Source organism: Periplaneta americana, chromosome 9 (assembly GCF_040183065.1).
Source record: "Periplaneta americana isolate PAMFEO1 chromosome 9, P.americana_PAMFEO1_priV1, whole genome shotgun sequence".
NCBI classification, from domain to species: Eukaryota; Metazoa; Arthropoda; class Insecta; order Blattodea; family Blattidae; genus Periplaneta; species Periplaneta americana.
The window spans coordinates 159,847,222-159,863,567 of NC_091125.1; the positions used below are offsets into that span (position 1 = coordinate 159,847,222).

General features: G+C 35.1%; 1 protein-coding gene across 1 annotated transcript in view; it reads right to left on the reverse strand.

Annotated features, from left to right (window-relative positions):
• Positions 1–569: 569 nt before the first annotated feature.
• The window catches only part of sn (fascin domain-containing protein singed), a 257,666-nt gene continuing 241,889 nt past the window's right edge, over positions 570–16,346 (reverse strand). The window contains exons 4-7 of the mRNA XM_069836225.1: positions 15,663–15,819; positions 12,269–12,430; positions 5,649–5,785; positions 570–3,445 (exon numbers count right to left, since the gene is read on the reverse strand). Coding sequence (XP_069692326.1) covers positions 3,243–3,445; positions 5,649–5,785; positions 12,269–12,430; positions 15,663–15,819 — 659 coding nt within the window. The 3' untranslated portion in view covers positions 570–3,242. The remainder of the gene's footprint in view (positions 3,446–5,648; positions 5,786–12,268; positions 12,431–15,662; positions 15,820–16,346) is intronic.

A 16,346-nucleotide genomic window follows, 5' to 3' on the forward strand; every position in this document is an offset into this window, starting at 1 on the left:
ACATGTTTTGAGCTTTTACAAGTTATCAATAATAATAATAATGACAATAGAAACAGCAGGCTCTAGATTGGAATGACATGTTTAATAAAAAACATTCAAGATGTAGAAATCACAAGACCAGCAATAAAAAAGCTCTGAGTGGGTACACAAAGACCCCTCTTTGGAATATCTTAAATGCAGATTCTGGTATCCTTGTTATTATTGAGTATTTGGACATGTGGCAGTCCACACAAAACAATTGCTATCGAGTAATGTTTCAACCATTACACGTTTTTTTTTCTATCTACCATATTTACATCAATCAAAAAATGAAAAAACATCTTTTTAAAAAATGAGTTTAGGAATTGTTCACAACTTCTTTTTCGAAGAAAAAATTGTGCAGCCCTCTCACGCTGTATAAAACATATGGAAAAATGTATAAAATTGACAATCACGCAAATTACTTCCATATAAAAACTGCTACCTAGAATTTCTACATCATTGTTTACTTCTGTTCGTAAGTTTATATGAATTGAAGGCTGAACTTGGCATGGAAAATAGGAAGATATAATACAGAAGGTCTAAGAAAGTTATTATTATTATTTTTTTTTTTTTTCCACATACATTTAAATATCGGGAATATCAGACCATCTATTTTTGGTATGTGAATGTTAAGGATCTCTGTACAATATAAACTGGACCCTTAATCCTCAAGAACCTGACACACATCATACTGTCTTCTGAGCATTTAACCCCCCATTAACGATTTATATACAGGGGATATCAAAACTCTGGTAACACTTTTAATATATTGTTACACAAAAACTACTAATGATAGCACTTTCAAACACACGTCAGTTTAAAGTCAAACTCTCAAAGTTCGTTTTACACCTTACAGAGATTCAATGTGTGAACCACGAGTGACTCGGCAGATGTCCAAACGATAATCAAACTCTTCCCATACCCTTTTCAACATATCCTCTGTGACCGTGGTGGCAGCTTCTCGAATTCTGGTTTTTAGTTCCTCTAAATCACATGGCAAAGGCGGTACAAACACACGGTCCTTCAGTTACCCCCATAGAAAAAAGTCACATGCAGTCATATCGGGTGACCTTGGTGGCCATGTCATGAAACATCTGTCCCTTACTCCAGCACGTCCTATCCAACATTCACCTTTGCTGCCTGTTGTTGTAACTGGCAAGAAAACTCGTAGCAGACAACGATGACTTATTCAGCCGCTTAATTTTCAGTGACGAAGCGACATTCCATACGAGCGGGAAAATTAACAAGCACAACTGTCGTGTTTGGGGTACACAGAAACCTCACAGAATCATTGAACATGAGCGTGATTCACCAAAGGTGAATGTTTTCTGCGCATTGTCACAACAAAAACTGTACGGACCTTTCTTCTTCATTGAGGCTACAGTGACTGGAAATTCATATCTGGACATGTTGGAGCAATGGTTGGTGCCTCAACTTAGACAAGATCTCGATGACGATTTCATCTTTCAGGAAGATGGGGCTCCGCCACATTTCCACAATGCAGTTCGTGCTTACCTGAATACGGAGAAGTCTGATCATTGGATAGGACGTGCTGGAGTAAGGGACACATGTTTCATGACATGACCACCAAGGTCACCCGATATGACTGCATGTGACTTTTTTCTATGGGGGTAACTAAAGGACCGTGTATTTGTAATGCCTTTGCCACGTGATTTAGAGGAAATAAAAACCAGAATTCGAGAAGCTGCTGCCACGGTCACAGAGGATATGTCGAAAAGGGTATGGGAAGAGTTTGATTATCGTTTGGACATCTGCCGAGTCACTCGTGGTTCACACATTGAATCTCTGTAAGGTGTAAAACCGAACTTTGAGAGTTTGACTTTAAACTGACGTGTGTTTGAAAGTGCTATCATTAGTAGTTTTTGTGTAATAAAATAATGAAAGTGTTACCGGACTTCTGATATGCCCTGTATTATGTTTATATTCCCCATCTCTGATCTTCCCATTGTTGCACATTTCATTCTGACTCTCATTTGAATTGAAATTATGTTTTCAATTCCTTTAGTTTTGAGGTTATGAGTACAAATTCCAATGGAGACAAAGTTTATAGTTTTCTTTTTTTATTCTTATCATAAAAAGACTTCTCCCATGGAGAAGAAGTCACTAATGTTCCTCACAATGTCATGAGTTACCAATGGCATGTATTTTGAACATTAGTAATAATTTCAATACAAATGGAAAACCTTATTTCTTTTAAAGGACAACCAACAATTTTTCCTAAACCTGCTGTATTTTAAATGTTTCATAACAGACCGAACTTACCTCGCTAAAAAAAATTTAGTATCAGGCCCTGATTTTTGAGTGGCAGTGAGCAATGAGTCGTGTGTTTGACGTCTTTACATTTGGTCCAAATAAACATGTCTAAGTATAATTATATGTTTATGTTATTTCAACATATTCTATTATATCAAACGTGTTCGTGAAGCTATTTTACGAAATAATTTCAACCAGAACAAGTAATACATAATGGACCAACATGAAAAAGATGCAACAGAAAGCATTGATTGCAACCTGAACACTAATGAGCACAATTCCAAGTGCGTGATGTGACAGTGCCATCATAATATTTGAAGGAACTTTTAGACTTTTTAACACACAAAAAAGTGTTTATTTGATCTGCCAGTCATTAGAAGTAAACTTGTCTTTTCGTAGATTGCAGTAATTATTTTTAAATAAAAACAGTACCCCAATGAAATCTCTTCTTTTTTTTTAAATCCCTACTCATGCTCCATTTTACAATCATACATGCATAAAAAGTCCTTATTACTAACTATGGGTTTTAAGTTAAAAGCATCTTTGGAATTCCTATCATACTGCTCAAAAAACAGTTTTTTTTTTAAGTTTCCTCAGTCATTAATATTTTACGGTTTCCTGTTTATAAATATGTGGGTTAGTCTCAAATAAGCTCATATGTTAATAACAATAAATTACAAAAGTTTTGCTATTTTTAATATTGTGAACATATAAATATTTCTTGTGCAAGTTTTTCAAATAAATAATTGAGGATGTGGCAGTCCCGTTGTGTCTCATACCAACAAAATTTTTAATTAAGTAATGCATATCAAATTTCTTGCTCTGTACCCCCCCGACCCCCTTTAGTTTACAAAACTTCCCACCATTCCAACACACAATGATAATGACTTTTACAATTTGCTCAACAGCACACAAAAACGACAACGGAAACTGGTGAAGCAGGGGGCTTAGTATTCCCATTTGGTGGCGTTTTCGAAGTCCGTGTCTCCAAGACGGAATGCTCCATTCTTGCTGGCCACCAGGTACTCTCCCGAGACGCTCTTGATGCATATCCTGGTCGGATCGCGCAGCTCCAAGAAGAAACCTTCAGGAGTGTCGGAGTCGGCCGTTACAGACTCACCATCCACGTGCCAATACTTGCCATTCTGACCTGGACATTGCAGAGATAGAACAGAGTTAGTGTACGTATGCGTGTATGAAGGGAAGGGAGAGGCAAGGAGACGAAGAAAAAGAGGAGAGATGGACAGGAAAAGGAGGAATGGATGAAGGGAAACAAGAGGAGAAAGAGACGAGTAAAGAGGAAGGTGAGAAAAAAAAATAAAGAAAGAAGGAAATAAAGAAAAAGACAAAGAAAGAAAAAACAAAGACAGAAGGAAAGAAAAAATAAAGAAAGAAGGAAAGAAAGCAAGAAATAAATAAAGAAAAAAGAAAGAAAGAAAAAATAAAGAAATAAATAAATAAAGTAATAAAGAAAAAATAAAGAAAGAAAGAAAGAAAGAAAGAAAGGAGGAAATAAAGAAAGAAAAAAGAAAGAAAGCAAAGGTAAAGGAAGAAAGAGAAATAAAGGAGAAAAGAAAGAAATAAAGAAAGGAAAAAGTAAAGAAAGAAATAAAGGAGAAAAGAAAGAAATAAAGGAGGAAAGAAAGAAATAAATAAAGGAAGGAAAAAGAAAGAAAGAAGGAAAGAAAAAAGTAATGGAAAAAGAAGGAAAGACAAAAGTAAAGAAAGAAATAAAGTAATAAAGAAAAAAGAAAGAAAGAAAAAATAAAGGCGGAAAGAAATAAATAAAGAAAGGAGGCAATAAAGAAAGAAAAAAGAAAGCAAAAGTAAAGAAAGAAAGAAATAAAGGAAAAAGAAAAAAAATAAGAAAGAAAAGAAAGAAATAATTAAAGAAAGCAAAAGTAAAGAAAGAAATAAAGAAAAAATAAAGAACGGAGGAAAGAAAGAGAAAGAAGTAAAGAAAAAAGAGAGAAAGAAGTAAAGAAAGAAAGAGAGAAGTAAAGAAAGAGAGAAAGAAAAAAAGAAAGAAGTGAAGAATAAAAGAAAGAGAAAAAGAGAGAAAAAAAGAGAAAGAGAGAAATAAAGAAAAAAGAAAGAGAGAAAGAAATAAAGAGAGGAAGAAAGAAAGAAAAAAGAAAAGAAAGAGAAAGAAAAAATAAAGGAAAAAAGATAGAGAAAGAAAGAAAAAAAGAAAAGTAAAGAAAAAAAGATAAAGAAAGAAAGCCAGAAAGAAAAAGAGAAAGAAGAAAAGAAAAAAGAAAGGAAGAAACAATGAAAGAGGGAATATTATAGTATAAATAAAATATTATAGAGTAATTAAAATATTTCCCGGGTCACATAATGGAAACTGAGAGGGGATTGATGGAGTTTGATTGCCATCGGAATCTTACCTTCATTCATGCGCTGGACATAATGTCCATCCGCTTTTAATAAAAGAAGGCAATTTCATTTTCCGTTGTTTCAATGCTATCCGTCATAATGGAAATGTTTCTGAGTACGCAATCACACCATAACAGCATTTGTCATTTCTACCTGATCAGTCTGTTTCTAGTGTTCGAACAGTGAATGTACCGTATAAAAATGTCGAAGCTTAAAGTGTTTTCTTTGGAAGATAAGGCAAATATTATAAGTGACATTGAACGTGGTCTTTAGCAAGCGGACGTGGGTCCACAGCATAGTTCAAGTAAACCAGCTGTGAGTAACAGTATACAGTGTAATCCATTCCACAAAAATGAAATATTTTAATTACTGTACAATATTTTATTTTCTTGTTCACAATTTCATTCATTACTGTCATTTAAGGTTACGGGAGATACACTTTGGATTTAGTGAATCTCGGATATAGTGAACGAAATATGCAAGTCCACAGAGGTTCACTATATCCGGAATTGACTGTATTAGGGTGACTAACTTGTAATCACAAAAATACGGGAAACTCGGTCACGACAAAATTTTATACTGGTACCATTTTTTGGGGTGTTAAATCAGGATGCATTGATGCAATGGTTTATATTTGAAGAGTACACGAGAAAAACAATCAAAGTCACAATTTATTCTCTTAAGGGACCAGAAAAGAATTGTATTGATTGGTACACACTGAACTTTCGATAATAATGTGAGTTTATACCTAAATATATTTCATGGGTATTCTTAATAGATTGCATTAAAAGATTAATGATCATGATTGCTAAAGAAAAATATGAGAGATTTAGGAAAATATTAAGGGGACCGGAAGGATCAAAATAAAGTAGCTCAAATACAGGAGTTTACAGAAAATACGGAAGAACTGACCACTCTAAATAATATTCAAATTCAAAATTTTGCAGGCTGAGGACACATTGTATGGAACTTACCCTTGAAGAAAACAACTCCCTTCTCACTGCGTTCAACCTGGATGGTCTCGTACGTGGCTTTGTTGCACTCCAATTTGGGGGACGAGGCGCTCTTGTAGCCCACGAAGCCCTGTTCGCACTTCAGCACCAAGATGGGCCTGTGGGAGAAGTGATGACAACTCATTTCTATGAAATCTTTAACATTATGTCTAATTTTTTGGTGCTTTTCCTTCATGAAATCGTTATTGTTTTTTGTTTTTTTTTTAATTATTATTATTAATCTATTTTGTTGTGTACATTTTATTCAATTGTCGGTTTCTGGTTTAATTATGTGAATCCTACTTCATTGTAATCTAATACTAATATGTATACTAGAGATGGCCGATATTTCACAAACCGATATTTTGTCACAGGTATTTTTTTGTCACAGATAAACCTGTGACTGATGACGCGAAATATCTGTGACAAAATATCGCTATCGAAATCTGCTCCGTATTCAGTACTCTGTGACTGTTGCAACGTCTGCGACTGATATTTTCTCCTCTACGTCGTGGGTTTGCGCATGCGCATGATACAATAACAGCAATCTGGCGACAATAACAGCAATCGGGCGGTGGTATTTGATTATTTTTTCGTGATATTTTATTCAATATTATTTTTTTTCAAAGTGATGTGTTGCAAAGTTATTAGCGGCATTATAATAATATAATCATGAATCTGACATTTTGTTTTCATATTAAGTCTGAATATATGTTTTATAAATATTTTATATATTCCCCCGAGAGCTTCACATTTTCATATTACTGTGAATATATATTAATGTATAAGATTTTCCACTCAATTTTTACGCAGTAACAATATTTTTTTTAGTTATACTATTAATTACAAACAGAATAGTTACAGGAGCCTACATTATTTTAATAACTTTACATGTACTTCTCTCATTTATGTATGATCCAGTTTTAATGTATAGCTCTAACACGAACAGTGCAGGGTAGTATTAATTAAAATAATTAAACTTAAAATAAAATTATTTGTAATAAGTTCATTACCGGTATGTTGTTTATGGTTATTAACTCTTAGGAAATCGCACAGTGCTTCCTAACATTGGTACTCGTGTGGGGTGTTATTTCACCCAAATAGGCCTAATCAATGTTCTAAACTTGATATTTAGTGATATTTATCTAGATATTGTTAAAATCATCAACTTGCAAGTAATTTTCAACTTTTAAATATAATAATATGGGGTAGTTAGCAAAAATTGTCAATTTTATAAATTCCAAAAAGATCTGACATCTAGCAGACACTGTTCCAACAAATCGTTCTCATTGCCCTTGCACACTTTTAAAATAGACCTACACTTACACATAAATGGGATAATTAATTACATTTGAAAATAAGGGGTATCAAACGTAAATCATGTTAGTTCACTCCGTGTCACTGAACGTTATGCTCTTCCGAACTTTCGAAGCATTTCTCACAAGCCGACAACAGCACCTACAGAATTAAAACCGAACGAGATAAAACTTATTTGGCTAAACAAACTTGAGGTAGTTTCCTTCGTATTCCCCTTATACACCTTGCATATACCAATCTGTGACAGGTTAGGTTTGGTTAGTTTAGGCTTTGTTATGCCTTGGATATACGATCAACTGCATCTCCACAAACAATCAAATTCAACGATTTTCACTTCCGAAATCACCGAAACTACCTCAGCGCTAGTTTAACCCGAGGAACTGTCTCTCCACAAAACAATTCCTTATAAATGCAACGATTTTCACATCCGAAATTGCCGAAACTACTTCAGCGCTAGTTTCACCATCTTATTATAAATGATATAGTGATTACACGATTTAAATAATACCATTGGTTACCAATACTTTATCTTGTGTAATATCCTGTCTGAACAACTGTCTTGTTCTGTAATTATTTTCTATTGTTTTTCCGAATACTTATGTTTCGTTAATTTTTATTCTGACTCAATATTATAATGTTAATGCACGACTTAAATAATTTATCGATTATATTATATACAATAAAAAGGATCAATTTTTAAAACGATTAGGATAATCACATAACCTCAATTTCTCCGTACCCAACTACATTAAAAATTATCAACTGATTCCATATCTACAATCAACTACGATATAACCTCTTGGTATATAAGGTTAACTTTTTACATGTTACTGTTCAGTTAGATTAGTATTTATTTGTTAATGGTACATGTACATAATTTATTTGTTGGATTTTCCCATATAAACCACTGAAGTGTGGCGTGTATAGAGAAACAGTATTCACATTGCACTGCTCTTCAATATTTCCTGTTAATTTTTATCGGTGTGACAAAATATCGGTATAATTCATGCATATTGTGCTTACTTAGCGATATAAAATATCGGTGTGACAAAATCACAGATAAAAGTCACAGATATTTAATTGTCACAGTCACAGTTGTCACAGATACTTGAAAATATCGTTTAAGCTCAACTCTAATGTATACCAATGTGTTTACTTTTTATTTTTACTGTGTACATTTTTTATTGAATTATCGGCTTCTGTTTTTATGTGATTCGTATTTGATTCCAACAACATTAATATGTATTCCACAATGTTTATTTTTATTTTATGAGATAAATTATTATGTATAGTCAGTCGGTGACTCAGGAGAAGACGAGGACGGACTGAAGAAAAAGGATAGTTAATAAATAACGTTACCGTAAAGTGGGGTGACTTTGAACAGTAATTTAGCTCCTTTCTAAATTAAATGCTGTAGCCAATTGCGAAAAAACTGTTTAAGTTGTCAATAAATTAGTTCAGTTTTTTCGCAACAGGGTACAGCATTTAATTTGGAAGGGCGCTAAATTACTGATCAATGTCACCTCGGCGTTCAAAGTCACCCCACTTTACGGTACGACAAAACGTGCAATACTTGTACTACTAGTAAGCAGAAACATTATCGCCACTTACTAGTAGTGCAAGTATTGCACTAATGTCGTAACATTATCGGTTAACAACCCTTTTTCCTCAGTCCGCGCTAGTCTTCTCCTGAGTCACCGACAGTAACTACCTCTTTTGATCTCATTATGTACCTAAATTGTATCAGTATGTAATTACATAATTCCGATCCAGTTGTTGTTCAACTAAGTAAGCAAGTTTTAATCCTGGTTGAGTGTAAGAGAAGGCCTTACGGACTTAACTCTGCTAGGTTAAATAAAGCCATTATTATTATTATTATTATTATTATTATTATTATTATTATTATTATTATTGTAACGTTTTTTTTAACTAAACAACAATGTAACTTTATTATCTCAACAATAATTCCTTTCTACAATTCACCTTAAACGCTCTCGTCAACAATAGGATTTTCACACAACACAGTCTTCGTTATAGCACTCCACTACGACAATGACAATTTACTTGGACTATTACGAACAACAATGAACTGTTAATTTTAACTAATGTTCACAAAGCACTATTTACAAATCAGAACTGTCGGTTCTCAGTTCACAGTTCTTCTAGCTCAGTCACTCGAGTTCACAGTATCTCGAACCACAGACCTTCAGAGATAGTCCACTGTACTCGAACTCAGGTCCCTCCAACTGCGGTCCATTGCACTCGAACTCAGGCCTTCGGATGCTGACACAGTTGCGGACGCACACTCAAGTCGAACTCCGGTACACAAGACTGGCTGGCTTACTCACTGAATGGCTGAATAAACTGAAAACTGCTCAAGTTCGCTCGCGTTTCTTCTTTTATAGCTAAACCATAGTTAGGAGAAACTTCTACGGTTGTCCTCTCGAATTATCCGGATATCTGCACTTCGGACGGACTTCTGGAAGAGTCGGGAGGGTCCGTCCCCCCTTCACTCCGCACGTAGCAGTTGCGCGCGCAACCTCCCCTCGTCGCATTGACGTAATACACCCCCTCTGCCCTTCAGCATGCAGATGCTCCCCGTTCCAGTGTTTCGTCTGCCGCGCGCCCTGTTGGACGCGTGTTCGAACCCCGTTGCAGCCGTCACATTATTATTATTATTATTATTATTATTTATTAATAATTGCTGTCCATCAAAAAGTAACTGCTGTCATTATGTGAACAAATGCACGCTGATGCAGTTAAATATAACTCGTAGCTGGCTGAAGCTAGGCTATGGCATGTCACTAGTTAGAATGTAAACACGTAGTTCCTCTAAAATTAAATTAAATTCTCCTAGTTTTAAGGGAGGAAGTCATTGAAAATAGCTGGGAACTCGAGTAAGAAATTAACATTTTACTTCTTTAACGTATTATAGCAAGTTTCGAATTTATTACTCTTTTTTTTTTTTTTTTTTTTTTTTTTTTTTTTACATTTATGACAAATTACGCATATTTACGCGCAGCCTATTTTACGCGTCACGCAGAAATTAATTTTTTACGCGAAACTTCCCAATCCTGGTTGATACATCGCTGAACACATACTTGAACATACTCTGATACGAATCGAAAGCATTTTCAATTACTGTTCTCAAGTTCTTGAAATGGATAGTGACTTTCGGCTCAGTTTGTACAATACAGTATATATATATATATATATATATATATATATATATATATATATATATATATATATCTTACTTACTTACAAATGGCTTTTAAGGAACCCGAAGGTTCATTGCCGCCCTCACATAAGCCCGCCAGCGGTCCCTATCCTGTGCAAGATTAATCCAGTCTCTATCATCACACCCCACCTCCCTCAAATCCATTTTAATATTATCCTCCCATCTACGTCTCGGCCTCCCTAAAGGTCTTTTTCCCTCCGGTCTCCCAACTAACACTCTATATGCATTTCTGGATTCGCCCATACGTGCTACATGCCCTGCCCATCTCAAACGTCTGGATTTAATGTTCCTAATTATGTCAGGTGAAGAATACAATGCGTGCAGTTCTGTGTTGTGTAACTTTCTCCATTCTCCTGTAACTTCATCCCGCTTAGCCCCAAATATTTTCCTAAAAACTTATTCTCAAACACCCTGAACCTATGTTCCTCTCTCAGAGTGAGACTCCAAGTTTCACAACCATACAGAAGAACCGGTAATATAACTGTTTAATAAATTCTAACTTTCAGATTTTTCGACAGCAGACTGGATGATAAGAGCTTCTCAACCGAATAATAACAGGCATTTCCCATATTTATTCTGCGTTTAATTTCCTCCCGAGTGTCATTTATATTTGTTACTGTTGCTCCAAGATATTTGAATTTTTCCACCTCTTCGAAGGATAAATCTCCAATTTTTATATTTCCATTTCGTACCATATTCTGGTCACGAGACATAATCATATACTTTGTCTTTTCGGGATTTACTTCCAAACCGATCGCTCTACTTGCTTCAAGTAAAATTTCCGTGTTTTCCCTAATCGTTTGTGTATTTTCTCCTAACATATTCACGTCATCCGCATAGACAAGAAGCTGATGTAACCCGTTCAATTCCAAACCCTGCCTGTTATCCCGAACTTTCCTAATGGCATATTCTAGAGCGAAGTTAAAAAGTAAAGGTGATAGTGCATCTCCCTGCTTTAGCCCGCAGTGAATTGGAAAAGCATCAGATAGAAAATGACCTATACGGACTCTGCTGTATGTTTCACTGAGACACATTTTAATTAATCGAACTAGTTTCTTGGGAATACCAAATTCAATAAGAATATCATATAATACTTCCCTCTTAACCGAGTCATAAGCCTCTTTGAAATCTATGAATAACTGATGTACTGTACCCTTATACTCCCATTTTTTCTCCATTATCTGTCGAATACAAAAAATCTGATCAATAGTCGATCTATTACGCCTGAAACCGCACTGATGATCCCCAATAATTTCATCTACGTACGGAGTTAATCTTCTCAAAAGAATATTGGACAAAATTTTGTACGACGTCAACAAAAGTGATATTCCTCGAAAGTTACCACAGTTGGTTTTGTCCCCCTTTTTAAAAATAGGTACAATTATGGACTCCTTCCATTGTTCTGGTACAATTTCCTTTTCCCAAATAGCAAGTACAAGTTTATAAATTTCGTTATATAATGCACTCCCACCCTCTTGTATTAATTCTGCTGGAATTTGATCGATACCTGGAGACTTGTACTTTTTCAGATTTTCTATCGCAATTTCAACTTCTGAAAGCGTGGGTTCGGGTATAAATGGCTCAGCAGTTTGTATTTCAATTTCGTCCCGATCATTTCTACCCCCAAGCTGGAGGACCACCCCTTATCGGCTGTCCACGACTGCTTATTCAATATATTCGCAGCTACCCTCCATATCTGGAGGCCGTCTCCTCTATCCGCAACCTGAGGACGCGCCATATATATATATTAGTGGGTTATTTTGCGACGCTGTATCAATATCTCAGGTTATTTAGCGTCAGAGTGAAATGAAGGTGATAATGCCGGTGAAATGAGTCTGGAGTCCAGCATCGATAGTTACCCAGCATTTGCTCATATTGGGTTGAGGAAAAACCCCGGAAAAACCTCAACCAAGTAACTTGCTCCGACGGAGATTTCGCGGTCAGATGCGCTAACCGATACTCCACAGGTGTGAACTACAGCATATAGTATATGTATTAAAAAGAAAGTAAACCAGGACCATACAACTTTATCTCGTGGTCTTACCTATTGATAAGGTAGAAGAAATATTTGGCATTGTCTTCAACAGTGTCACAATTGGCATACAGATGTCCTGAGCGTTTGGTGGACACAAATTTCCCATTATTGGCGCGGAAACCCACTGAGCCATCGCCCTGCCACACCAGATCGAAAAGTGCATTGGAAGACCTGGAAGAAAAAGAAAATCAACATTAAATGTATGTCATAAAATCTTTTGAGGTAAAAGTTTTGTTTTGCAATTTCTGTATATATTTTTTATAGTCTAGAACTTCATTATTTGATTTTATTGATTCAAGCATTCTTAGAATATTAAACATTACTCTTGTTGTTCAGTCAACTGTCCGAAGACAGGTCTGTACCTCAAGTGATACCAACAAGGCATCACTCATGAGGCAATTAAGCCAGTTCCTTTCCCCCTCCATTGCATACATCGCCGATTAGCTACATATACGCTAATCAGAAACATTACTCTGTTTTATGTAAATACCATTTTTAATCAAGCATACTTAATCTACAGTAGGGACTGCCGTTTTTGGCCGGTAAAAAAAAGAGGAGCAGTACCCGTATTTAAATTTGAATGGGAGCTTCCAGCGACATAGGTTTGCTTGCCGAGCATAACAAAAGACAGATGATTTTGCTAATTTAAGTATTTGTGGTACTTTCGAATATCTGAGTTTCGCACAGAGTATTTCAATTTTTAAAATTATGTCCGTTTATAAAAATATCTATTAATTTGTCACGTGAATAAGAAAATGATGAATTTACCTGTTAACAATTCTTAGAATATTTCGTTGAAGAAGTTGCTAGAATTGTGGCCAATTGGCCAGAAATTCATTCATGCAATGATCAACGCAGTATTGCTAACCTTAGAGATTTATCCCTAGTTCTAGGGAATTTTAGTGCCATCTGAGGATATACGGATAATTTATCTTAAAGTCACGCTATGAATCGGTTACAGGTTAGGTTAGGTTACTTTAGGTTTTTGTTATGCCTTGCATAATGAAGGGCTCACAACCTGAGTGGACCAAGTCCACCAGTGGTCAGTTTGTGGATTAATACAATCTTGGATGAAGAAAACTTAGATTTATTCATTGCCATAACAAACCAAGTCCATAACTCATTTGTTACTCCACAGAGGGCAGCATTTCCTTTGGAAGGTGAATGTTGCTAAGGATGACCCAGGAACTTGAAGACTCAATTTCTCAAAAATCATTCCAGAAGGACTTGGTCCACTCTGGTTGTGAACCCCTCATTTATGAATCTGCGCTGGGCAAAGCCTAGTGATTTTTGTTTAGTGATGTTGTTAATACTGGTCTGTCAGTGGCTAGCGTAATGACGGACGTAAAACAAAGTTACATTATGGAAACTGTGTATATATTTCATTACTATTTGAATCGCTATTTTTTAAAAGGGCGCAAGTCCAAAAATACACATTTTACAAGGGAAACAAAAAAACTGCCCAGAACATCCACCCTTTTAACATAAATTATAAAGTGTTATGTTGAATTTTAACCATTTGCACTGGTTTTTTTAAGTCCTTTTAATATAAATTGATGTCTCTATGATAAGAGAACACATTTCAATAAAAAAAAATGAGCTGTGAAAAAAAATGCGACTTCCGCCCTTCTAACAAATAGCGATTCATTTGTTGTGTTTCATTATTTTTTAGTGGTTATTGACTTAATAAAAGTTCTGCGTTCTTCACATTATATCGTATGGTGCGTTTATGTCCGTACGTTCCTTTCCTTCACTAAAAACTACAACGTTTGCACTTCCAGTACCACGAACCTCTCATTTCAGACGTAATTTACTACATTTCTGAACAATTTCCTTTCCTTCAAATATAAGCTTGTGTGTACAAAAATCCTTCAGTTTTCAAATCGGTCTTCACAAAATTTCCCTTACAAATTAAATTATTTTCACTTCCAGAATCACCGGAACTAACTCAGCGCTGGTTTCACCAAATATTACATTATAATACCGTTAATGGAATACGGAACTACATGTTGGGATCCCTATAGAATATACCAGATAAATTCCTTAGAAAGAATCCAGTATAGGGCAGCTAAATTTGTTAAAGGTAAAAGACAAGATGGGAACGATACGATAAAAGAACTTAAATGGGAAACTTTGGAAAACAGACGTAGGAAAACTAGAATAACATCATTGTATAGAGCACATCTAGGTCAGAAAGCATGGGTAGACATAACGGCTCGGTTAGAAAAGCCAACATACTATGGTAGGAACGATCATGATTTTAAAATCAAATGTAGGAAACAGAAAACGGATGTAGGTAAATTCTCATTTTTAAATAGAACTATAAATGATTGGAATGACCTACCTGCAGCGGTCTTTGAGGGCTGTCCTTCCTTAAGAAGATTCAAGAATAATTTAAAGAGTTGTGTATAAAGTGAAAATTAAAATTAAGGTGACATTCAACATTTAATTTTTTAAGGTGGCATGTATTTATCTAGCCTGACGAGTTTACTTCCTTGGTTTGAATTGTAAATTATTTAAAAATAGCGTGTAAGAGGGCCTTAGACTAGAAATGTTTAGTTTAAATGTAGTTCTGTTTATAAGTATGCATAAGAATGCAATTATTTGACTTATTTGAACTGTTGTATCAGTGAAGCGAGGTGAGTCAGTGAAGTTATGGTTTTACAGTGCAGTGAACAGTTCCGATCAGTGATAATTTATAGCGTCAATGAAATGTGTTCTATAGTGTCAGTGAAATGTGTTACAGAGTGTCAGTGAAATGTGTGCTAAAGTGTCAGTGAAATGCGTCATAGTGCCACTACAGGGAATGAGATGAGAGTAAAGTGAAAGACTATTGAAAATTATGTAGGACCTATACATAATCATGTAGGTTGTGTTGTAAAATTAGGTGTTTTATTTTATGTTTTATTATTATTGTGTTAAATTGTATTGTGTATTCTTATTGTATTGTGTATAAAATTGTATATGTGTTGTAAATTTTATTATGTATTGTAAATTTTATTGTGTATTGCTTATCATTTTAACTGTGTATTGTTAATATTGTATATACCACTGCCACCGGGTGCTTGCCCACTTGCAGTGTAAATAAATACATACATACATACATAATGACCATTTTATCTCGATTGAGGTTCTGGCTGATATATCTATCTATTGTCAGGCAATATATCTCAATGATATGTGTCAAGAGAAAGAACAATTATTTGTATGCATCTGAAGTCTGATTAGTATAATATGTAGCTAATCGGCGATGTATGTAATGGAGGGGGAAAGGAACTGTCCACTCTACACCATTATCTCCTGGCCTAATTGCCTCATAAGTGTTGCCTTCTTGGTATCACTTGTGAGGTTCAGACCTGTCTTCGGACAGTTGACTAAACAATGATTACTTTCCCATGCCGACCTTTTGTCGCCGCAGGCCTGGATGCCACCTCCGGTCTCCAGAGTCCAGTAGCGATCCTGCATCGTGCGGATGTACCATCTCTTGGTCGAGGAGTCGAACTCCAGCTGGAATGTCTCGTGGTCAGAGATTTCGTCCTGATTGGCAGTTACGTCTACGCCTGAAACAAAGGAATTTCACATAAGTAAAACATCACGAAATTTACAGAAAATTGTGTCACAAAGTAGAACTTACTTTATAATAATTATACGTTTTATGCTTTTCAAAATAATTAAGTTCGTTTTTCTTATTGTAATTGCTATTACTGTTTACAGTTTATTTTCTTGAACTGTTATTCAAATGTTTATACTTAAATATGAAAGAGCATTCAATTATTTACACACTTCATTTGTTTTCTATCGTCGCCTGGCAACCTGTATTTTTGTTATTATCAGTTGATTGTAGAATGAAAACACAGCTTATTTTGTGTAATTTCCTAAATTTAATCAATAAGAATGATTTATGATATCTCTTGAAGGGTATACACCATTTTAAAATAATTTAATACACAAACACAACTATTCCATGAAATGCTCAATAATTTTTGTACCTTTATTCTCTTCAGCTGTAATCAACAATAACATCAATCCAGTTTCTTCTTCCTGGCAAAATATTATTTCCCTCCAACAAACACAGCGTCTCTAAAAA